The sequence below is a fragment of the Chelonia mydas genome, chromosome 6, assembly GCF_015237465.2.
Source record: "Chelonia mydas isolate rCheMyd1 chromosome 6, rCheMyd1.pri.v2, whole genome shotgun sequence".
NCBI classification, from domain to species: domain Eukaryota; kingdom Metazoa; phylum Chordata; order Testudines; family Cheloniidae; genus Chelonia; species Chelonia mydas.
The window spans coordinates 27,741,666-27,766,875 of NC_051246.2; the positions used below are offsets into that span (position 1 = coordinate 27,741,666).

At 47.6% G+C, this 25,210-nt stretch overlaps 1 protein-coding gene across 1 annotated transcript; it reads left to right on the top strand.

Moving 5' to 3' along the window:
* The first annotated feature begins 540 nt into the window (after positions 1 to 540).
* SYT8 (synaptotagmin 8) lies at positions 541 to 24,887 on the top strand. The gene is made up of 9 exons (XM_037899624.2): positions 541 to 780; positions 10,463 to 10,582; positions 13,097 to 13,254; positions 14,056 to 14,151; positions 14,625 to 14,792; positions 16,114 to 16,281; positions 19,718 to 19,835; positions 22,054 to 22,187; positions 23,328 to 24,887. Exons 2-9 carry the CDS (start codon positions 10,480 to 10,482, stop codon positions 23,559 to 23,561), a joined length of 1,179 nt encoding a protein of 392 aa, XP_037755552.1. The 5' UTR covers positions 541 to 780; positions 10,463 to 10,479; the 3' UTR covers positions 23,562 to 24,887.
* The last annotated feature ends 323 nt before the right edge of the window (positions 24,888 to 25,210 follow it).

Genomic DNA, 25,210 nt, shown 5'->3' on the forward strand with positions numbered 1-25,210 from the left:
CTAGTGTAGACCTAACTCTGTAGTGTGGACCAGGCCTTAGAGTCACTCTTGGAAATGGCGTAGAAGTGCTGGTTGTGCAGAGCTCGTGATAACTTCAGTCCCAGCCTCGTCCAGCAACAGTCACTGTAGACAGTGGTGTAGCAACGCTGGCTGTGGGGTAGCTGCTAATAACTCCTTCCCCAGACTTCCCCAGTGAGAAGTCTATAACACAGTGGTGGACAACCTGCAGCCCCATCACTGCTACAGCAAGTGGCTTTAACAGAAGGTGTGGGTGTCAGGTATGCTGAGGTGGGTCAAAATAAGGAAGATCATTAACACCAAATTTAATGAAGCTTCCCACTTCAGAGGTTCCTGTCCCCCTGATACAAACAAGCAGCAGAGCAACAATACCTGTTGCCTCCAGTTTCTTAAGCCTGTTAGCTTGTCCCCAGGCAGAGAGAGAGTCTCTTGATTTTGCTTCCTGGTCCCACTGGGAGTTCCCTTTGTGGTTTTTTGTGTGTGCAGGTGAATAGTTTAATGCCTGAGGTGGGGCTTCCTAGAGCCTTTCCAATCGGTCTGGTTTCGCAGCTCGCAAAGAAGAATTTCCTGTTTGGGCTGCACTGTACAGAGACACAGTGATCCCTGCTGTGAGCCACCAGCCCTGTGTGCTGAGCTGAGGGCTAATGGCCCCCACAACAATGGGCCCTTTTCAGGTTCCGAGGTAGGGAGCGGAATCAGTGTACCCAGGAGAAGGGCTCAGCTGCTGCTAAGGTGGGAAAAAGGGAAGCTAGAAACAAAGAGGTAAGTGGTTTCCTTCCTCTTATATATCCCTTACCTGCTTATCTGATACAAAATGACTGGCCAAATTCCACTCTGTGTGCAACCCCATTGACTTCTATAGGAGCTGTAACCTAGATCCCAGTCTGGCCTCAAGCTCAGATGTATCTTCCTCAGTGATAACGAGTGCCTCTTTCCTCGGAAATCCCAAGCTTTAAAGCCAAGCTTTATCCCGTACGATCAGCTTAGTGCCCCGTGGTCTGGGTATATTCATTCTTGTGCACAGCATTCATTTCCTGCCCATTAGGGGACGGCTGGAGGGGCTGGTTTGCAGAATGTTAAGCGTTCAATAGCTGGTGGGCAAGTATGGATTTTGACTAGTTCCAGCTCTATTGTTTACTGCAGTCACCCACAGGATAAGCAGAATTGTTCATTGTCCAACTTTGGTGGTCAGAATAAAGGTATTTCCTGTATATTTATTCTGTCTCTGATCAAGTGCACTGCAAAGCAAATAGTACTATTGTACAATGATGATGTAGCACCTTCCATCTTGATGGGACCCAATGTTCTTTACAGGCACTATACATTCAGCTCTGTTGAAATGCAGCCATCTCTCAGACTGGCAGGCCAATAACTATCTAGCATGCAGCATACTGCCTGATGGGGTTGAGGGGAAAGGAGATTTAGGGAAAGGAAATCAGTTCCAAGCTTGACTTCTGTGCAAACTATTGAGGGAAGTTTAATGGAGAACCGATAGGACTTTGATGGTTTCATCCAAAATACTGCATAAGCTTTGTGGAACTCAGGATATTTACATTGGCAGGATGAAGAGCAGTTGTAGAATATATTACAAAACAGTATAAAGTTGGCCATTTGAGGAAACATTTAAGAAATATGTTCTACGACATAACATTTTACGTGTCACTGCTTATTTTATATATCATGGGGCCAGATCCTGCACGGGCATAAATCAGCATAGCTACAGATTGGAACTACCCCATTTTTTACCAGCTGACAATCTGGCCATTGAATGCAAAGATTCCGGGCCAGATCCTTGGACGGGCCCATGATACACACAGCACAACTCAGGGAGAGAGGGAGTGAGTGGGAAGGTATCCATAAGAGCAAGCTAGAGCAGTCTGAAGATTGCTTTGATTTACACCATCTGCCCATGGTACTAAGGGGCCATTCCAGCATCTGGGGAATCACTGTGGGATAGGGACACCCTGACTATGCCCCTTTTTCCACATGACCAAAAGTGGGGGCAGTGTATGAATTGTTATGGCAACTTGCCCCCTGAAGATCCTCTGTAGACAAGAGAAGTCTTCAAGTAACCAGTTAAGCCAGCTTCAGGGCTGCTTTGAACTGCCAGAGCCGCACAAATCAGCTGGAAGGTGCAGAAGGTTGGGGGCCTGTCTATGGAGAATGAAAACCCATAGTGGGCTTCTATTTGCTAGTCTTGCAATGGGATCTACTTCATTATATCATGGCAGGAAGCAACCTGTTCAAATCAGAGAAAATCCAACAGATACTTTTTAGTTACTAGTACAACTTAGCCATTAATGCCTAATGAAGCATTTATTCCACATAATTCTCCTCTTTTTTTCTGTTTGTGAATGGCTCCACAAACAAATTGTGATTTTCTTCAGTTTATTTTGTTACTAAAGGTACTCACTGAATAATGTCTCCAAAGAATTCTTGTTCTGAAGTCTGGTCCTGAGCAGTTTTATTGCAAGTGTTAAATATTCAAATTCATACTTCTCTGACTGGACATATAGTACTTTCCTGTTACCTGCTCATTTAGGGGCGGCAATTTGGGGGACATGAAGGGGTGTTGCACCCAAACTGTATACCAGAAGTTTTCAAACTGTGGGGCGTGCCCTCTCTATGGGGCATGGAAGAACATTTGGGGGGTGAGTGGTGACACCAGGCGGTTCAGGCCAGCCCCACACGGCAGGGCTGCTCGGGCTGGCCAGCCCTACACAGCGGGGCTTGGGGAGAGAGTGGCATCTCTGCCCCGACTCACTCATTAAGTACACTGTAATTTAAATACCACTAAATCGGTCAATCTGGAAGTTAGACCTATACCTATTATTAATAGCAGTAAGCCCCTGCCCCCCTAATATAGGAACCATACTATCTATGCCTATGCTCGGATTGTATTGTGCAAATGCACATGACTGTGAATTCTTGGTTTGATTTCAGTAAACATTCTTCAATTTTTGCTTAACATTCCCTGTTTCACCAGAATCTTTGCAAGGATCATAATTGTTAATTATTTGTACTACAGTAGCTCTGAGATAGAGACCCCATTGAGGTAGGTGCTGTACAAGTACATACGAGACAGAACCTGTGTCCAATCTAATAGACAAGTCAGACAACATGTGGGAGAAAGAGAATGATTGTCTCTGTTACAGATTGGGACCCAAGACAGGGAGAGATTGAATGACTTGCTCATGGTCACACGGGAGGTCTGTGGCAGAGAGAACTGGATCAAGATATACTGGGTTGCCAACCAGTGCTTTAAATGCAAGACCATCCAGGAAACTCATTTGTTAGACTATTCATGGAAAATAAACACAGAAAACCCTGCAGTGTGAGCTGAAAATATTTGCAGTATTCACTCATCTCTAGTTACTAGCCCAGGGGTGGCCAACCTGAGCCTGAGAAGGAGCCAGAATTTACCAATGTTCATTGCTAAAGAGCCACAGTAATATGTCAGCAGCCCTCCCATGAGCTCCCCCCACCCTGCTCCCAGAGCCTCCTGCCCACCGGCAGCCCGCCGATCAGCACCTCCTCCTCCCTCCCCGCACCTCCCGATCAGCAGTTTTGTGGCACGCAGGAGGCTCTGGGGGGTGGAGGGGAGAGGAGCCAGGGCACGGCAGGCTCGGGGAGGGGGCGGGAAGGGATGGAGTGGGGGCAGGGCCTGCGGCAGAGCCAGGGGTTGAGCAGTGAGCACTCCCCGGCACATTGGAAAGTTGGCGCCAGGAGCTCCAGCCCCGGAGTTGGTGCCTATACAAGGAGCCGCGTATTAACTTCTGAAGAGCCACAGGTTGGCCACCCCTGTACTAGCCAATCAAAAACTATCTAAGTATTTATTTGCTTGTGTAGTTTTTGGGGAAAAGAATCTTCCTTGATGGGCTGATGTTTGCTTGCTCCTACTTGTTCACCTGACTGGGTAGGTTATCTGATATTTACCCTGGGCCAGCCCCTCAGCTGATGTAAATCAGCATAGCTCCCCAGAGGTCCATTGAAAAGCTACTCTGATTTACACCAGCTGAGGATCTGGTTTAGTGTGTATTTGCACCAATACCCATATTGCACCCTCCAATCTCCAGATCTCTTTGGAACGCAACTTTGTTGGGGGGAGGGCAGTCCCCCCGCATCAAAATCTCAGCGCTAACTGCACCTGCACTTCTTCTGGGTCCACCCCTGCTATATCAATGTGAAAGACCCTCCTAACGTGAACCTACAATCTACCAAGATGGCCTAGGTATAAAAAACTCTGGCACCACCACCACTGACCCATATTGCACAGCTTTCCGCTTCCTTCCACCGTGACCGCTGCCTTCCACCCGACCAACCGAAACTGGAGCAACCGTAGCTCAAGGGAACACTTCCAACTGGGTAGCAGCTTCCCCCATCCCCAGAGATCCACCAATAAAACAAACCAGGATGGAAGGGCCTGCTGCTGCCTTATAAAGCTCAGATTTATCCCTGCTCTCCTTACCAGAACAGCAGAACCCCCTCAACTCTGTACTAACTTTCTCCTACAGAAAGGGTATTGCAGTGTAATATATTTCTTTCACCTAATAGCAGTAATTGAAGTCAGTGGCAGTTGCTCAGACACAGTGGAAGAAGAATGAGGCCCTGGGATTTGAAGCGTAAAGAGGGAGCAGAGAAGTAAAAGGGGGCTAAACTGTCTTGCTTCTCAGTTCTTCCTGCTTGAGGGGAAATTGAGAAAGTTGAACAGCTCTGCTAATGCATTAGGGCTAATCCCTGCCCCATTACACTTACACACACGTGACTTGCTGGTTTTGATTGATATTAAGCCTCATACAATCAACCTGGTATTCTAGCTATCACGAAAAAAAAGAAGAGAAAAAGAAGAAGACGGCCTCTCACTAGCTTTCTATATATAGGGACAGGCCCTCAGCTGTGTTAATTAGCAAAGCACCATCGAAGGGAATGCTGATAGGCTGACACCAATTAGGGAGCTGTCCCTGTACATAAAAGTCAGCATCTCTCCACTCATGTCAGTGGTGTGATGCTAATTGACACTAGCTGAGGAGCTGGTCTATAGTGTTAATGGAGCCCTTGGGCTACAGAAGGTGTTGGGAGGAGAATAGCACCAGAAATCAATTTTCTGCAATGTTAAGAAATAAGGTGCCTGGAGAAGCTCCTTGGGAAGGTGGCCTTGGGACACTAATCTCTGACCTTTAATGACGCCCAGTAAAGCAGGAGCGTTGCCAGGCAATTAACAGGCAGTGGGAAAGAATTGCTTTGGACACCTGATCCCCACCTTTGTGTATACACCCACACATTAATCTGCGACAGGCACACACCCATTCTCAGGCTGAACGTCACTCCGGGGTGTGTAGCCAGGTATAAATGTTGCATTTGTGGCAGATGAAGCGTGCTCCTGAGAAGAAAGCTGTCCAGGGCCTGGAGGAGTTGGGTGCTAGTGAAGGAAGATAACAACAGAGGAGCCAGCAAGCTTCCCACACAGCCCTGTCCCTGAGCCTCAGTACTGTCCTGCAGTCAAAGTATTAGAACTTCTGTGGCATTTTTAGAATGAGCAGGGGTGTTAGTCCATGCTGTCCTAACCAAATCCCCATGTGGTTTCAGTTGGATACATTGTTCTTCACCTCCTATCCTAAACTGTTGTGTAGTATTGTTGTGTGCTGTTTAGCAGCTGCTGTATTTCCACCCCAGAGGTAGAGGATGAGATCCTTTAGCGCCCTCGAAGGAGTGTTGTAGAGCTAATTTTATATTGTGCTTTGAGATCTGGTGAAAGATGATACAGAAGTTTCTGTGCTCTTCCTCTTCTCTTATTTCATTGTTCTCTACCACTGAGCCCCAGCCATTTGAGCAAGGGCTTTCCTTCCTTCCTTCCTTCCTTCCCATTTCTAAGGCCCCTGCCAATAAACAGTTAGACCGTTTGCCTGGTGAACGTAGCAGTGCATAGATGCAGACCATAAGCCTCATTCTCACATACACTCAGGCCCTTTTAAACCACACCGGCAGTGGTGTAATGTATTCCTACTTTAAGGCCCCTTTTTGCTGCCAGAGCAATATAAAGGGACCACAGTATAAATGAGAATCAGGCCCTGTGTGTATGCATGTGCGTGTGTATAGAGTATGTGTGTGTGCATTTGTATCTATCCATGACATGTTTGAATGTATTTGTAAGTGTATGCATGTCTGTATGTGTCCATTCAGTATATACAATATGTGTATACGTGTGTGGGTGCATGTTTACATCTAGTGTAAGTATCTCTGAGTCTCTGATCAGATGCCTGTCCCTGTGCATGCTGGCATCTGTGTATGCCTGTTTGTGCACTTGTATGTGTGTGGACTGGATACTGTGAATTTGATAAAATCCACATCATTCAGTGCAGTTGGACATTTTTCCTGACGCTCTGTTCCAGATGCCAGCTGAGAGTTATCACTGTTTGTTTGCCAGAGCTATCTTGAGGGCGTGGCACATGCCAAAGATCTTTTTGTTCCATGTTTATAGGAGGAACCAGCTTATTGTCCAACAACTTGTGTATTCCTAGGGTTAGATTGTGATTCAAGCTCACAGCCCTGAGCAAGGGGTGAGGCCAAAGCTGCATCAACCAGGGAGCAGCCCCAGGAGACATTTTGCCTCAGAGACTCCACTTTGAGTCCCAATGCTTCCTTCTTGCTCTCCTGGAATAGGAATTTACTTTGCCATCAGTAAAGTCTACTGTCCTACTTATCCCAATCTGGCTTAGTGAGTAGGGAGCTGGAGCCAAGGCTATGCTCGTTCCTCACCCATTCCTTGCCCACTTGCTCCACGGAGGGAGTCCGCAGGCAAATAACCTTGCTTACTCCTACATGCCTGTAACAATCTTGGGGTTCATTAAATAACAAGCCAGTGAATGAGAAAGGAATACAACTTTAATAAAACAAACTGGAGAGCTTCTGTAGTGAGCTGCGGTCCACCCTCCCAGGGTACATCTCCAAATTCCCACACTGTCCCTTATGAGGGAGCATCTCCAAATCACAATCTTTCATAAACATATCTCTACAATACCTGGACCCAGTATCTTGCTGCCTTAGGCATAGGGGTGTAAGTGGTGGTTTTGTTCCCTCCTATGGGTGCGTTGTCTGAGCCACAGTCCAGAAATTTGGGCATCACTATAGAAGTCTATTATGCAGCAAAGGCAGTAGAAATTCCTGCAGTGGCTTTCTTAAATTAAGTGTGAATGGGAATAAATTTCTAATCTGACAGTTTACACAGAGATTTGAGGGGGGAAATGCACACGATTAGAAACCCAGTGTTCGTTAGCTGGAGTACTGAATACACCAAACTGGATTATTAAAAGTGCAAGACCATTAAAAATCTAATTTGCTTTGCACCATTTTTATGGATCCTCTTTTTGCATTTCATGGAACTCGGAGGGACATAGGCGCACAGGTTACTTTCACTTTTGTTTACAGTTTTGACTTTCTGATTCACAGCACTAGCGGCTGGTTAGGGTTGCTGTCACTGCAGGGGAAGATTTAAATTCAAGAGAGGTTTTTCACTGAAGTTAAAACAAAATTAATTAAAGTACTTTCTAATGGCTGCTTTGGAGTAATTTTACTTCAGACAAATGTATGCTCAGGATTCTAAAATGCCTTCCTTCAGCACTGAATAGAGTCCATTCTTTGTTCTGCCTGCCTGATGTTTGGAAATTTACATGGGATTTTCAAAAGTGCCCAGTGTTAGCTGAACTCTGATCTCCGTTGGGGTTTCTAGGTGCTACTACACTGCACTGCAAGGTTTTTCGCAGGAGTGGGTGGGTGAAATTCTGTGGCCTGCGTTGTGCAGGAGGTCAGACTAGATGATCATAATGGTCCCTTCTGACCTAAATATCTATGAATAGCCTTGTAATTAATTAATTCAATTATTAGCTGTGGTTTGTGAATCACTTTGAAAACAAAAAGCTCCATGTACCTTCATTAGTGTTATGAAACATACAAAACTCAGTCAAGGGAAGTTTCTCTTTAGGAATATTCTTTGCCCATTACTTGTCTCTTTGCTGAGTGGCGGACAATATACACTTGCATTTTCTCATTAAATGGAGACATGCTCACATTCAGCAAGTGGCTGCTGGGAGCCAAGGTAAATAGGCACATACTTTGCAGTGTCCATCACATCAATCTGGCATGGCATTTATTAATATTATTCCAGGGAGGAGAGCCACACACCTGGCTTTGATTATTGACCGGCCAGCACCCAGCGCGTTCATGAATGGGTGTTGCGCACCCTTGCTTGGGGAAAGGGCCTTGTATATTGTAACTGTAGACATTCCTAGTAATAGTACTAATAATACCTAAAGATTTTCAGCAGCAGATCTCAAAGCACTTTACAAAGGTCAGAATCATTACCCCCTTTTACAGATGGTGAAACTGAGGCATAGAGGTGAAGTGACTTGCCCAAGGTCACCCAGCAGGGCAGGAGCAGAGCCAGGACTAGACCAGGTCTCCTGACTCCCAGTCCAGTGCTCCATCCACTAGCACACACTGCCTCCTGCTGAAGTCCCTACTAAGGACTTCTTCGATTGCTGACTCACTATCTCAGCAATTTTTCCTGTTGCTTCCCACTCAGCCAACATTAGGCCAGATTGTGACCCCTTTGTGCACAAGGCTGAGCTATTATTCATGGCTACCCCCAAGGGAGACAGTATGGTCCAATAGCTATAGCACTGGCCCAGGAGAGGTGTGGTCTATTCCAGGCTCCTCTGTCACTTTTCTTCTCTGTGCTTCTGTTTCTCCTCCCATCCTTTGTCTGTCTTGTCTATTTAGACGGTAAGGTCTTTGGGCCTGGAACTGGGTCTCACTATGTGTATGTAAAACGACTAGCACAATGAGGCCCTGATCTTGGTGGCACCTCTAGGTGCTATAGTAATATAAATAATTGAAATAAATGGGACTAGTTGTGTGAGCTACTGCTCAGCTGAGTAATGGGGCCTGGTCCATTGTTAGCAGCCTCACATACACACATCCCGAGCCTCTCTTCTCCATGTTTATTCATTTAATAATAAATCTCTTCCTGTTAATTCTGGAAAAAAGGATGATGTGTGGTTCCTGGACACTCATTCTTTCTTTCCACCTGTCCATGCTGTAATGTCCCACTGGCCATATGACTGTGTCTCCGCGCTGGTGGGTGCCAGGTGCAATGCTCTCATAGAACAGCGGTAATACAGTCACGGCCTGGGGATTAAGGGTCCAACACTAGATGCCATGGTGCACTTCTATAAAGGTGATGAGCTACTGTCTCAGTGCTGGAGGCTGTGATTAACGTAGCAGAGGTGAAAGATCCAGTCATGTCTCAGGCCTGGAGGATCCCAGATCCTGCACAGCATCATAACGAAGATGGTGTACTATGATGCAGTTCTTAGTGTCTAGTTTGCTCCAAGTTTACTAACGTGCTGTAGTTTCAGTTGGACACAGTGTTCTCCATTTCCTGTGCTGAACTGCAGTGTGGAGTTACAGCCTGCTACTAATCCTCTTTTACGTTCCACCCCAGAGGGGGCTGCATTTCAGTGAGTGAAAACAGAGGTCTGTCTGTGTGGTTTGTAATACCGCCCACATACGTTGGAATCCTTAGGGACCTATGGGTGCAATAGAAATGCAAGGGGCCCATGAGAGTTGGGCACTCCATGCATGGATCACAGACTTTCCACTATCTCCCCCTCCATTGCTTCATGTGGATACTCATTTGCACCATGAATGGAATTCAGGAGCAGTGCTGGGGAAGGAAGAGAACGGAGCAGGAGAGAAACTGCTCTCTGTGGCATCATGTATTACCTACCGTGGGTTCCCTCTGAGGCTGCTACTGAACAAGGGGATCCAGTCAATGCAAACAACTCCTGCTCCAGCCATGCTGCCACAGGGAAAGGTCAGTGCCAAATGGCTCCTGTTTCTGTGGAGAAGGAAGTTCCTTTCCCCCTGGATCCTTGAATTGTATAGGGTTGGGAGGGAGCATGAACTCCTGCACCTACAGCTCCTCACATCTCTCCCACCTGAGGCGATGGTTGCAGGAAAACGCCCTGAGGGCAAGTGGAGCTTTCATCCTCTCTGTCCTTTTCCCAGTAGTTTCTCTGCAGGAGGAGACGGTCACATTACATAGAATCACAGTCTTTCTTAAATAGGAGGCATTTATTAAAGAAAAGCACAGATGACAGACACAATCAAACAGACTTCCGCATAGCTTGAGTCCCAGCTTTGTCTCTGTTGTTTATCAGGGACTACAACCTGTCTGGAATTCTGTCCAGCACACAGAGACACCTAGTGGTTAAATGGTATAGTGCAAATTAACACATTATTACAGAGGTGATCTGGTCCAAGCTACTCATATTTTACTATGTTTGTTTCATATGTTATATGTATTTACTCTTACTGGAGTCTGGGATTGGAGAGACAAACAGTGCAAAGGAAATGAATTTCCCAATTATTGTGTTTGTTTCTTCAGGTCGCCCACACTTACTCATGGCTAACAAAATGAGTTCAAACAGCACTACTGCCCCCAGTGCCGCTGCTCTGACTACTGCCAAGCCTGGCTTCATCGATGACATTATTAACAAAATACCTCGTGAGTAAATTAAAGGTGGCAGAGTGGGCACAAGTGTTGGGTTCACCAGGGATCAATTTATTTGCTGAATCCATCATGAGTCAACCGTGCTTCCTCTTGGTCTTATCCTTGATCTCACAAATGGCTGCCACCAGCCAAAGCTCCATGGCTGCCACCATAAGCTTTAAAGCCCTCAGCTCCCCCAAACCCCTGCCAGCTCCCCCGAACCCCAACCAGGGAGGGAGGGAGGTGTACCCTGCAGACTGAGGACACTGCTCCTGGCCTGAGAGCCTAGCGGTCCCTTCTCCCAACGAGCTCCTTTGCCTTTTTCACCCCTCCAGCTCCACTTCATGGTGACCTGAAGTGAAAACTCAAAGATAGGATGGCTTGATGTGATGACTTTGTCCTAACTTTGCTAGTCTCTAAGGTGCCACGAGTACTCTGTTTCAAGTTTGAATGGTGGCTCCTGTAGCCACTGGGCATCTTAGAAATAGTAATGAAGAAAGGGGGAATTTAGGAAATGATGACAGCGCCACCTAGTGGCACCACAGTTTCAGGTTGTGCTCAGCTGTACAGTATAAGCGTGGTGCCGGGGGAGGGCCTGAAAATTCTGTGGCCTGATTCCTGGATTGTGCCGCACTCCAGTGACAGTTTCTGATACATTTTGAAAATGTAGGTAGCTGTTAACCCGATTAAATCTGGCAACGACTCGTACATTCAGGGTTTATTTTGGGGGGGCAGGAGGAGGCGTTTCATTGGACGTTTCTGCTAGAAAGATCAGCCAGGAAAGAGTGAACAACGCGGCCATGGAAACTGGTATCTTTAGGTTTCAGATTTAACAGCCTAGTGGTTCATGGCTGTCGGAGAGTGATTGTTCCAGGCTGTCTCTGGACTCCTGGAGGCAATAGTGCAGCTGTTACATCCAGTTATGTTCTGTTCCGTGAGTTTTTTCAGCCATGAACGTTTTTTTTCCCCAAAGTGCAAGTTTGTATTTTGCAGCAAATTCCTGCATCAAGGGAGTGAACTCCCAGGCCAGTTCGATTGCTGCAGAACTGCAGGCGAAACTCGATCATAAGTACAAGAGCTTAGCAAAGCCAATCTCCAGAACAAGGAAAAGATATAACTCAGCTGGGCGCTCACATCTCAACCTCTAAACAAATATGAATTCCCACGGATACGATGCTGGTTCTGTCACACTGACCTGCACTGAGAGGCACCTCCGCCACCAAAATGACACATCATTTAACGATGGCTGGGAACATAACATGTGTCACTGCTGGATCTGATATTCACAACCCCTTCACTGCTTCTTGGTCTCTCCCAAGCACATGATGATCAGGAAGCACATAAAGGGACCTGCCGGGGTGTCGGCAGTGGGATTTAAAGGACATGGCAGTGTTTGTGCAGGATGTGACCTGTTTGCTTGCTGCCGTCTCCTTGTGAAGATGAGAACAACCAGCACTGCAGTGCTAGCAGGACATGCTACATTGGGATAAAACAGGCTGCGAGGGATAGTGAGTGCAATATCGGAGGTGCTATTGGCTTGAACGAGTGCAGTTGCTTCTGCTTTGGGTCTTTCCTTCTCCCCATGGCACAAACTGCTAACCCAGTCAACCAGTGGGTGAGATTTTCAGAGCAGCCTAGGAGATTTAGATAGATAGCTCCCATTAATTTCAATAGGAGGCAAGTGTCTAAGGCCAGCTTGACACTTAACAGGGAAGTTGCCCCAGCTACGTTAAGCTGACCTAACCCGCAGTGTAGACAGCAGTAGGTCGATGGAAGAATTTTTCCGTCGAGCTAGCTACCGCCTCTTGGGGAGGTAGATTAACTATGCCAACAGGAGAACCCCTCCGGTTGCTGTAGTGAGCATTTACTGTAAAGCACGGCCGTTGTGCCACTGTAGCATTTCAGGACTTGCCTGCACTTAAATCGCCTAGATTGCTTCGAAAATCTCAGCCAGTTTCTCTACCCAGCTACCCATGTTTGAAATGAACTTACATCGACCGTTTGGCCTTTTATGATACTTCTCACTTCTTCCATTGGTCTCAAAGCACTGTACAAACATGAATGAATTAACCCTCACTCCATCCCTAGGGGGTAGTGGAGTATTATTTCCCCCCCCACCCCCCGACAGCTAGGGAGCTTAGGCACAGGGAAGGTAAGGCCAGACTTTTCAGATGGGTGCGCCAAACATTAGACAATTAATTAATCCATATTCCAGCAGATCAGTCACAGTGGCCTCAGTTTCAGAAGTGCTGATCACACACAGCTCTGAGTTAGTTTGGGGGTGGGGGCGGGTTGCAAAAGCTCAACATCTCTGAAAATCAGGCCACTTTTATTTAGGTGCCTAAATGTGGATGTAGGTGCCTAAAGTCCACAATTTGGGCCTTAAGTGATGTGCCCAGGGCTCAGATGATAACTCAGGAGTGCTGATAACATTCTCTCCCTAGAAACAGGGATTATCTAGACAGGCATTCCATAAAAAGTGATCTAACCCCATTTCTTTCTCTCTTTGTCTCCAAAACGGTGCAACAGTACCCAGATGGGCTCTCATCGTCATTGCAATTGCGGCAGGCCTTCTCCTCATCCTCTTCCTCATCTGCATCATCAAGTGCTGCTGTTGCAAGAAGAAGCACAAGAAGAAGGAGAAACTCAACTTGCAAAACATCAATGGCTCCACCACTGCCAGCCTGGTATGCTCCTCCCATTGCCCCTCCTCTGCCTTAGTCTACAGCATGCAGAGGCACTCAGAAAGCAGCAGCACGTTCTAGTGAACTGAGTGACAAGGCTGGAGAGCCAAGAACTTACGGGTTTTGCCATGGACACACCACTGGGGCAGCTTCTGTTCAGAAACGACCTCAAGCTAAGTTAGCAATGTCTGCTGCGGGCCAGAATAAGGATGGTTTAGCACAGATGTGTATGGAGAACTTCCTCTGCACCAGTGCTATGAGTTACTCATTTTCATGAGCTCCAAATTAATCAGCTATGGAAACAGAGGAAGAAAAACGGAAGTACAGACTGTCTTTGAGTCTGGGAGCAGCCAGCATGAGAGAGATCTATGTTTAGTGTGGCAGAATAAGATGTACCAGTGTCCCTTTTTGGGCTTATTAATGGAGCCTTGCATAATCCTGAGGCTGTCCTGATTTTTGTTTGCTTGGCTCACTTCAGTGTGGCCGGTCTGCAGACTCATACTCCCAGAATGTAATAGGGATCCTTTCATCATTTGTCACAATCTAAACATCACTTTAAAACAGTGACCTCCAGGATTGCAGCACACTGCAGTACAGTGTAATGAGCTTGGGGTTCACTCTTATCTGCTCAGGAAGGAGCAAGCAGCTTGGGCTGGCAGCATCATCTCTGGAATATGGTGACATGGTTAGAGAACTGCATTGTTGCCCCTAGTCTCCAGCCATGGAGAAATCCCAGAGATCCCAGTCTTGAATCTTCATGAGCAATGTTATTTCAGAAGACATTCTGCTGCTTTCTTTCTGTAGGTCCAGCCAGATATGGAAGATTTGGAGTCTGGACTCGAGAACGAGAAGCGAGGAAGGCTGCAGTATTCCCTGGAGTATAACTTCCGTAGCCAGGAGGTAGGACTTGCTACGCCAGGGTGAGCCACCTAGTACTGATGGAAGATGCAGGAAATGCCTTTTTCTTGTATCGTCGGATTCTCCTCCTTCACAGCATCCCAAACCGTCTCCTTTCAGAGCCAGCTCTGCACCTCTTCCCCTTGCCCACCACATTGTCCACCCCCACAACAGCCAGCCAACATGCTGATCCTCTGTTGTGCACACAGCTCCAGTTCCTCCCCTAAACCTGTGGGCACAGCTGCAGATACTAAATAGGTCCTAGCCCTCCAGTTGGCCACCAGGGTCCCTCCTGTCTTCCTGGCTACTGACCCATAACAGCACCCCCAACGTTGCTTCCTACAACAAAAAGCACCTACCGTGCTTTTCTGTGCCCAGTTGCAACAGACTTTGAGTACATCCACCTGGAAGGTTGCAAAGCCGAGCCAGATGTCTCTCCTTACATGGAATAACCTTTTGCTGTTGATATTTTTCAGATGAAAGTTGGAGTGAAGCAGGCAGCAGATTTAAAGGCCATGGACAGCGGGGGGACCTCTGACCCATACGTTATTGTCTACTTAACATCTGATATGAGGAAGAAGTATGAAAGCAAGGTTTACCGGAAGACTCTGAACCCTGTCTTCAATGAGACCTTCACCTTCCAGGTGAGAAATGCTCTCAGCTACTCCCTTTCATCCGGATCGCTGCTGTAAGTTGCTCTTGACTCACTGTTTGTGAGCTGAAAGCAGACCTCACATAGCGAGTGCTGATCCTGCAGAGCGCAGATACAGAGTGTGGCACGTACAAGAGCAAGGTAAACAAGTAAGCAGGATGAGGACACGATCCTGTTAGGGAGAGCACTGCTGCGCCTCCAACAAATTCCTCCTGCTTTGTGGCAGGAGTGAGGCCAAGGAGGAGAGACACAGAAGATGGATGTCTCCTCAGGCCCACCCATTCTTACCCATATGGCCCCATTTATGCCCTGGATTCTTGAGAATAAAGAAACAGGGTCTGAGATTTTCTTACATTCATACTTACTTTTCCCCTGTCAGAGGGCGGTTCTGTGACTACCCAGTGTGCCGTACTGCCTGGCCTGTTTCTTGCTATCTTAACCACCCCCTCACAGCAGATTGTTACCCTTTTACCACGTGGGTATTTATTCTTCACTTACACAGTACAACAGAATGCATGGCAGGCTTATACAGTAGGAGGAGAATTCTATACAGCCATCTCTCCTCAGCTCAGGCTCACCCACTGAGCTTCCCCCTAGCTCCTGTTCCTCCCACTTACATCTTCCCCATTGCTGAGCCAAACTGCCTCCTTAGCCCAGCAATTACTACCCAAGAGGCATTAATCCTAAGCAGAAACTGACTAATTGGCTTCAATGAAGCCGGCACTCTTCCCAGTGCTGCAGCAGCCAGGCTGCTACTAGTAGTGCCCTGCACACTCCCCTCCATTGCCCCCCATGAATCCCTCACTCATGTGTGTCCTGGAGCACGATCAGTTTGCTCTCCCGGTTGTGCAGCCCCATGCACACACCTGCAGGAGTAAAGCTTTGGTCTCCTACACAAACATGTCTGCGTCCTGCCAGTTTCTTCTGCTGAGTCTGAGTGGGAAACCGGGACTTGTCACCTCTCAGTGCTCCCTCCTGCAAATGATCACAGCAACAAATCTTCCCTCCTTCCTTTGGTTTCCAAGACTCAGGGGTCCTTCCTGCTCAGGGTTCAGGGCCAGCAGAGCAGCGTGTTGGGAATCCAAGCGCTGAATGACAATGGAGGCTGACTCTCGCTCTGGGAGAGGAGGAGGGCCTGCCCAGGCCCAGATGTGCCTTCAGCGCAGGGGGAAAGGGAGTGGCAATGGAGTGAGGGAAACTCTGTTACAGCTCTGCTGCCCCAGTCTCATGAGACTGAGCTCCAACAGAAGAGCACGACAGTGATATTGTTAAACCCCCCCACTACCATTCCTTTCTGGTCTCCTCCTGGACAGATTCCCCAGGCGGAGATGTCCGAGTCCACCCTGGTGATGCAGATCTATGACTTCAACCGCTTTGCCAAACACGACATCATCGGCGAGGTCCGGCTGCCTCTGGGCGACTTTGATCTGCAGCACGTGATTGAACAGTGGCAAGAGCTCACCGCTGCCAGTAAGAGGGAGGTGGGTATACAAGTCAAATCCTGGAGTGAGGGGAGCAGCAAGTGGGCAAAGTGAAACCGAACCAGTGGCAAAATATCTCACAGATCTCCCCATGGAAATTTTGATTCCACCACCTTCTCTCCTCTTGAGCAGCACCTCCCTCGTCAGCAAGTACTTCTGCTGAAGTCCCGTGAGCTAGGACTGTTGCAGTCCTTATTCAATTGCACAGGGGAGCAAAGCCTGCCTGGTTGCTCAGATTTCCCCTCCAGACACAGTGAGGAGAGAAGAGGCTACTCCCTCCAGATTCCCTGCAATGAGCCAGTAAACAAGGAAAGGATGGAGAGGGGTGAAGAGTGGGAGGAGCCTTCTCCCACTCACTAGCCAGCATGGATGGCCAGGATTGTGGGTAGTAAACTGCTCCATGAGCCTGGGTGAAATAACTCGCTCCTCCCTGAAAGGAGTAGGAAAAGCACATTTGTAGCTGGAATATTTGCCAAACGTTGAGTTGCTCTGTTTGATGCAACTTTTGCTGAAATGGCTGGTTACAGAAGCAGGATGGCCAAGCCAAGCAGTCAAAAGTCATGAGTCAGCACCCCCCACCCCCAAATCATTCGTGGCCTGACTTCAAATTCATGAGATTTTTCAAAATAATAAACATTGGGTTCTTTTTATTTTTCTTGCTTTTTGAGCCATTAAGGCTCACATTTTCAAGCTTTCCTCTATAATCATGAGGGCCAGAAGGCTAGAACTGTACTTTTTAAAAGTTGTTTGAAAATGGAAATTTTCTTATAATGACAGAAGTCCAGGAGCTAGGGTTTTAAGAAAAGCACCAAATATTATGAGACTCATGATATAAATCACAAGAATTGGCAATGCTATCTAGTCACGTGGAATTGTTTCTATTCTCTGGTTGGATGAAAAGCTACTAACCAAAACAGTGTGAAATGCAAATGTTGAAGATGACAGTCAAATCTACAGTTCAAAATTCATGCCGTGCTCGTTATTCACTGTAAATTATACCACTTATGTAATTAGAGTTACATAAAATAGTTACATAAGTTATGTAAATGAGTCCCATCAGTTACAGCATGAACTATAGTTTGTAGCCCTGGTTGTAATACTCCTAATTAACAAGTAGAAGTTTGCTATTAATTTTGCCTAGTTATAAAACTGGACATTTTCTTGGTGTGTCTGAAGATTATTTGCAAATAGGAAAAAAAAAAAGGTAAAATTCAGGGAATACAAGATTAATTGTAAATTATTTATTCACCTGATAAAAATCCACAATGGAGTGTGTAGCAGACCTGATCAAAAATTTGCAAATTTGTCAAAATTTCAACCAAAAACTGGGACAGTATTTTCAATGACATTTCCATGAAAATGTCCCACTTTTCAACCAGCTGGTCAAAGTGTTGAAAAATGGGCAATTTCATCAACATTTCAACAAAAAAGAGACAACATTTTCAACAAACTTTGCCCCCAGAGGAACATGGCCTTTGATGAACTGTGGCTTGCAAAGCATGAGGCTATAATTCCACACTAGAGGAGCTCAGAGAACGGGACATCATTTTCACAAACATTTTCACATTTTCACCCTTTTTTTTCATTGTAATTTCAACCAAAACATGTTGTTTGAAATTTCAAATTTGGACGTTTTCTCCCACTTCTAAACCCCTGGAGCATGAGGTGTAACCTGTATCTTTACTGTTGTGGTCATGTCCGGTGGCACCCTTCTGGGAGAACTGATTAAATGCAGGTAAAAGATGCTGCATTCACAGGCCAGTTCCTTTGTGTATCCACAGGACAGGTGCAGCAGAGGCAGTGATGGAGAGCACTTACCTTAGCCACCCGAAGCCTGGACTGGGGACCACTATTGGCCTCAGGCCTAACCCAAGCCAGGGAAGCCCTACCACCCTGAGGCCTAACCCTAGGCCCAGAGGGGTTCCCCTTAGTAATGCTAACCCTAGCCTGGGGAATCTTACTGGCCCCAGGCGTAACCTGATACCAAGGACCCCTACCCTTAGTAGCCCTAACTTTAATATGGGAATCCCTACCAGCCCCAGGCCAAACCCTAGCCCAGAGAAGCCCACGTTTAATAACCTTACCTCTACCCCAGGGAGCCCTACTCTCAGTAACCCTGACCTTAGCCCAGAGAGGCCAACTTTTAGAAACCCTTACCCTAGCCTGGGGAGCCCTACAATTAGTAACTCTAACCCTAGCTCAGGGAGCCCTACCTGTCCCAGGCATAACACTCGCCTGGAAAGCCCCACCCTTAGTAACCCTAACTGTAGCCTGGGGAGCCTGACCAGCCTCAGGCCTAACCTGACCCAAGAGGGCTCTACCCTTGGTAATTCTAACACTAGCTTGGGCAGTGCTACTGGACCCAGGTCTAACCGTAGCCAGTGAAGGCCTACCCTTAGTAACCCTAACTCTACTCTGGGAAGCCCTACCAGCCCCATGCATAGTCCTACTCCAGAGAAGCTTACCTTTTGTAACTCTGAGGGCATGGCTACACTTGCAGATGTAGAGCGCTGTGAGTTAAACCCGCCTTCGCAGAGCTCAGCAGGGAAAGCGCTGCAGTCTGTTCACACGGACAGCTGACAGCGCACTGGTGTGGCCACATTTGCGGCACTTGCAGAGGCATTGGGAGTGGTGCATTATGGGCAGCTATCCCAGCATGCAAGTGACTGCAACTTGCTTTTCAAATGGGGGTGGTGGTGGCGTGGAGTGTGACAGGAAGGTGTTGTGTGTATGTGTGGGGGGAAGAGAGTGGGTTTTTGGGGTGCTGAGAGTGTGTCAGCATGCTGTCTTGTAAATTCAGAACCCCTCCCCCCGCCTCTCTCTCACTCACTCAAAGCAAACAGTAAATGTTTGCTTTTTCTCGGGAGCTGATAAGTAGCTGGCTTCTCCGAAATGGAGCTTTGAAAGGGCATTTCCGCATTCCTGCAGCCGATTTCACAACGATGACAAGAGTGGCCACTTGACTTAAGGGGATTATGGGACTTTCCGGAAGTTGGTCAGAGTGCAGTAATGCAACATCTCGTCCACACTGGCGCCGCGGCGCTCCAGCGGGGACGCAGCAAACATTATTCCACTTGCCGAGGTGGAGTACCAGCAGCGCTGTAGCCGCAGAGTCAGAGCGCTCTACATGCCTTTCCAGTGTGGATGGGTAGTGAGCTAGTGCACCCAGGGCTCCTTTATTGTGCTGTAACTCGCAAGTGTAGCCAAGCCCTAAGCCTACCTTGAAGTTCCCTACTGGTCACAGGCCTTACCCTACCCTGGAGATCCATACCCTTGGTAACCCTATCCCTACCCCTGGGAGTCCTATGGCCCCAAGGCTAACCCTAGTCCATAAAGCCCCACCGGCCCCTGGCATTGGCCAGGTTGGCTATATTGCTCTGATCCTGCCATCAAGCATTCACTGATCACTTCTCTTTTGACTTTGTGTTTCTAACAGCAAGAGCGCCTTGGGGAGATCTGTTTCTCACTCCGATACATCCCCAGCACCAGTAAGCTCACCGTGGTGATCTTGGAAGCCAAGAAGCTCAAGAGGATGGACTCAAGTGGATTATCAGGTAAGGCAGAAGCGGCCACAATGGTTGTACAGTGTGGGATTCGGGAGTGTGGGGCACACAAGGAAGGACACACCATGATGCTGCATTGACAGATAAGTGCCAAGTAGACAGGTTTGCCTTAAACACAGGTCTCTCTCTGCTCCAGCACAGTTCAGGCTTGACTCCTATTGCTATAATGGGAGTGGAAATAAGACAGACAGAAATACAGAAGGCACCAATGGTAAGAGTTGTGGATTCAAATTCAGCCTCAGGTGATGAGGATGAATGAGCTTGATTGTCTAGTTCCAGTTTCCAACACTCACACCATATATTTGCACGAGAGATAAGGGGTGAGGTAATATCTTTTATTGGAGCCACTTCTGCTGATGAAAAAGATCACCCAGCTTGTCTCTCTAATATAGGGGTCGGCAACCTTTCAGAAGTGGTGTGCCGAGTCTTCATTTATTCACTCTAATTTAAGGTTTTGCGTGCCAGTAAATACATTTTAACAATTTTAGAAGGTCTCTCTCTATAAGTCTATAATATATAACTAAACTATTGTTGTATGTAAAGTAAATAAGGTTTATAAAATGTTTAAGAAGCTTCATTTAAAATTAAATTAAAATGCAGATCTTATCAGTTTAGTGTGATCCTTGCCCTTGCTGAGTTTTCCAACATCTGGCACGTATTGGGATACTTTAAGCTGCACACAGGCTTCTGAGTGATCAGCTGTTAACTGGCTGTGAGAGGGACAGAGGACAGATTTCATGTGTGAAAATACCTGTTCACACAGGTATGTGGATCCAAATGCTGAAAGCATTGCAAATGCAGTTTTCTTCAAACAGTTAAATTTCACTGGCAGGGACATCCAGCAGGTCAGAATAGAGGCTCCATGATCTCTCTCGGTAGCTTCAAGTGCAGTCTGCAGAGCTCCAAACTTTGATGCCCACAATTCTGAGCTTTTTAACTGAATGAGCTGCATTTTGAAATCTTCAACACCCATCCACTGAAATACAGACAAATCCAAGTCGCTTTCATTGAACTTTTCAGGTTTAATTAGAAAAGAAAGCATTGGGCCAAATTGCTGGAAATCTTGAAATCTGTCAGAAAATTCTGATTCCAGTTCTTACATGTACATTCTAATCTCAACATCAAACGCAGTGCGCTGTTCCACGTGGCATGATAGTGATGTAAGCAGCAAATCAGGACTTAAAAATATCCCAGTACAGTGGCGCTGGAACAATTTTTAAGGTGGGGGTGCTGAGCTGCGCCCTCTCTTGCCCCAGTCTGCACCCCTCACTGCCTCAGGCTGGGGCCAGTAGGCCAGAGCTGGGGGCGGCTGCAGAGCCCCGGGCCGGCGGCTGGGACCCCAGGCCGGCAGCAGAGCCCCCGGGACCGGTGGCTGGGACCCGGGGCTGGCAGACGGAACCCCACCTGGCAGGGGTCTGGCGGCCGGTACCCCAGGCCAGCTGCGGAGCCCCCGGGACCAGTGGCCAGGACCCGGGCAGTGAGAGCACCACTGAAAATCAGCTCGCCTGCCGCCTTTGGCACGTGTGCCATAGGTTGCCTACCCCTGCACTAATATCCTAGGACCAGCATGACTACAGCAACACTGCAAACATATATTTGTAACACAGTTTGGCAAAAGCTTGTACAATAGGCAACTTCTGCATTTGCCCTCAGCAGAAGGGCTCTGGGGGCAATCCCAAAGAGTGTGTGGGGGGACTTTGTGTCTGTGGGTGGAAAGGGCTCAGGGTAGACCTCCTCTGCGTGTATGGGGCTGGGAGCAATTCCACTCTTTGTTTAAAGGAACCCCCTAGCATATGAGGTTAGATGCCTCATATCCCATGCCTCTCCTTTGAATCTACCCCTCTTCCTCATTTTGCCCCAACACAACCACTATGAGGAGTAGCAGGAAGCCTGGAAGTTGGGATTCAGGTGCATTGGCAGAGCTGTGTGGAATTTCAAGAGATATCATAGATCAGGACTGAGGTTGATTGGCTGAATTGTGGGGGAAGCCCGGGACTGGAAAGCAGGGGTTGCTGCAGGTCATGACCGAGGGGCATTGGCAAAGCCATGCAGAGGCCAGTTACCAGGAAAGCTAGCAGAATTCTGAATGTCAATGTTCCATGAAGCTGTTTCATGGGCCAGCTGTGGAAATCTTTGCGCCAAAGGATAGCATTAATGATACTGACTGGTCATGCCCTCCACTCCTGCCTACGTTCTCTTTGTTTCTCAGACCCCTTTGTCAAAGTGCAGCTTATCTTGAACAAGAAGAAATGGAAGAAGAAGAAGACAGGTGTGAAGAAGAGCACTTTAAGCCCCTACTTCAATGAGGCGTTTAATTTTGAGGTGCCTTTCAACCAGATCCAGGTAGGTTTCCCCAGCCAGGGAGAGCATTCAGTAACAGACAGGCACCACTAGCAATGAACCCAAAGTCACTGGCTGTGAAGTGGCTGCTATAACTGAAGGTACTAACAAAAAAATTATAATAGTCCTGTTGGTGCCAGGCGCTGCCATTGTGGTGGGGGCTTAGCTTTGCTCAGCTGCTGTGCAAGGCTAAGGGAAATGAAGTGGGGTCTCCTGCAATACAGGGATCTCCTGCAATACAGACAGACAAGAAGTCTGGAACTCAGGGCGGTGTGGGCTGAAGGGTTTGAGTGAATGGGGGGCGAGTGGCTTTCAGGTGCTGCCCCCTCTTGGCTGATGACATCATCCTCCGAGGAAATCTCTCACCCCGGATTTACCCTGGGGAAGTGTAGGGGACCTTGCTGATTGCATTTTTCATTCCAGACCCGGATACTGTATTTCTCACACTTTTCTGTAGCATGACTGGGAGCAGGGGAGTGGTCAGGAGGTAATGAAAAGGAATGGGGAGCATCCCAGAGCGGGTTCTCCCTCTCCCTGGTGTGAGCATGACCCTCCCAGCCCAACCAGCTGAACCTCCAAGCCCTTCCCTTTCCAGGGGATAAGCCAAATCCCAAATAAAAGTTCATGCTTTATTTTCAAGAAGGGGTGGGGATGCATGTCAGTCAGTCAGTCTGTCCAATCAGCCCATCCCCAGTCATGGCTGGCTTCTTCCTCCTTTTCTACATGGCCACGAAGCATGTGGGGTTAACAAACCCAACTGCATCTACTCTACAGTAGCCACTTAACCCTTCCGTGACTGATTCTATACACACTGCTGCAGAGGCCTACATGCCCCTCCGTAGGCAGCCCCAGCCAACCTGCTCAGGGGCCAGCGGTACTTTTTAGGAGACAGAGAACATACCCCTCACAGAGAGAAGGGATTCAAACATTTTACATAGGCATCCCTATGGGGAAATCACGCTTCTCTCTCTAGCCATTCACCCTCAAGTTTCTTTTCCGCTTAATCCTTTTGCCCACCATCTTCTTCTGCTTCCTTTTCTATCTGCCCCCTATTATCTTTATTATCCCTTTACATGCACCCCCTCCTTCCTTCTTTCTCTCTCTCTCTCTCTCTCACCTGTTCCATTTGTGCCTTCCCTCCAGAACATCGACTTGGTGATTTCGGTCTGGGATCACGACAAGGTGACCAAGAACCAACAGATCGGCAAGGTGCTCCTGGGCTGCCGAGCCACGGGCAACCAGCTGCGCCACTGGTCAGACATGCTGGCCAATCCCCGCCGACCCATCGCCCAGTGGCACAGCCTGCAGCTGGTAGAAGAAGTGGACAAAGCCCTGGGGCTGAAATCCCACTTCAAGCTGCCTTTGCCTGGCAAATAAAGGGAGGCTTCTATCTCTCTCTCTCCACTCGGGAGCATAAGGAACCTGAGACAATGGGCATGCTTGGATGGATGGTCTGGAGTGCCAAGGAAAGGCAAGAAGAGCCCGGGCTGGGAGAGTAGGGGGGATTTTGCTATGAAGAATCTGTATTGATTAGTATACAATCTGTATCGATTGTAGCCAAAATGTAAGTGAGCAAGAACCAAGTTCCCCAGGCCATGTTGGGAGCTGGTCACTCATGCATGCACTCAGGGCACCTTAGGCTAATGACAAGAGCTTTGAGAGCACCCGAACCTACAATCCATCCCCAGCATAACTATCCTGTTTTGAGCCAGTGGAGGGGACTGTGTGGAACATGTCTCTGTGCTAAATTTTGGGGTTGGGAGTTGACGCAGAGACAATTATACCCCAGGCAGAGTGGGTGGGGATCTGGAAAGAGCCTGGCCTCAGGTGAGGAGGGGAATACTGGAGATGTACGGACACATGGAGTGGGTTATTTCCACCATGTCTAGGAGAGAGAAATACATGCTACTGAAAATAATGCAATAAGGACACTTCCTTTGACACAAACCTGCACAAAAACAACACCACAGTTCAATGGACTGCCACGGATGAATGGGCTGCTTCTTACTGGAAGGACCCAGGTGGGATGATCATCCAGAATCATATTTTACTGGGGGGGGAGGGCATTCCTAGATTTTTATACAAGCCAAAGATGCTGAGTCATGGCAGGCTAGGGAAAGATGTGATGTCAAGGAGTCTGGTCCTCAAATTGCGGGTAGAAGGACAGACTTGCAGTCAAGGCACTGGAGTTCAAATCTCTGCTCTGCTACAGGCTTCCAATGGACTTTAGGCATGTCACCTAGTCTCTCAGTGGGAATACCAGGGATGCCCTACCTCCCAAGCATGCTGTGGGACACCCACTTTGACACAATGGTCATGGGGCTAGGTACCTAGTTAGACAGACCTCCGGCATTTGCATTTCAAGGGGCCATTCATTCTGGGGATTTTTAAGGGGTTCTTTGTTTTAGATTAAGACTTTAGGCGAGTTTTACCCTGATGCCACGGGGCACCTGTGCCAGCCTTTGCCAGCCAGGGCTTCTCTTGAGAGAAGACGGAATTGGCCAGGTGTCAAACCGCATCTTTGCAAATACTGAACACTGAACACACTCTTAGTCTGTGTGCATGTAGTGCCTAGACAATGGGACCCCCATCTCGGCTGGGGCTGCTAGGTGCCTCCATCATATGAATAATTCTTAATAGTAATAATTAAAAAAATCCCTATGCTGGAAAAGCATCAGAGGTACAGAACAATAAAATCCAGAATGTTAAAACAGTTCACTCTGCCTTCTCTGCTGTGGAGAAAGCCATTCTGTAAACCTTATGTATTCAAGCAATCGTATGGTTGGTTATATCGTGCCACCATTTAATTGACTGTCCTTTTCTCTTTGTTGGTCACCCTGTCTTGACTAACTCCATGAATGGCTTGTTTAGCCTAACTAAAAGAAGGTTGAGGGGAGATATGATTGCTCTCTATAAATATAGAGAGAGGGAGAGGGAGAGGAATTATTTAAGCTCAATACCAATGTGGACACAAGAACAAATGGATATAAACCGATCATTGGGAAGTTTAGACTTGAAATTAGATG

Coding starts and splice junctions, on each gene's coding strand:
- SYT8 (XM_037899624.2), top strand. CDS start 10,480: ATGGCTAACAAAATGAGTTCAAACAGCACTACTGCCCCCAGTGCCGCT. Junction 10,583..13,096: donor CATTATTAACAAAATACCTC/GTGAGTAAATTA, acceptor ACGGTGCAACAG/TACCCAGATGGGCTCTCATC. Junction 13,255..14,055: donor GCTCCACCACTGCCAGCCTG/GTATGCTCCTCC, acceptor TTCTTTCTGTAG/GTCCAGCCAGATATGGAAGA.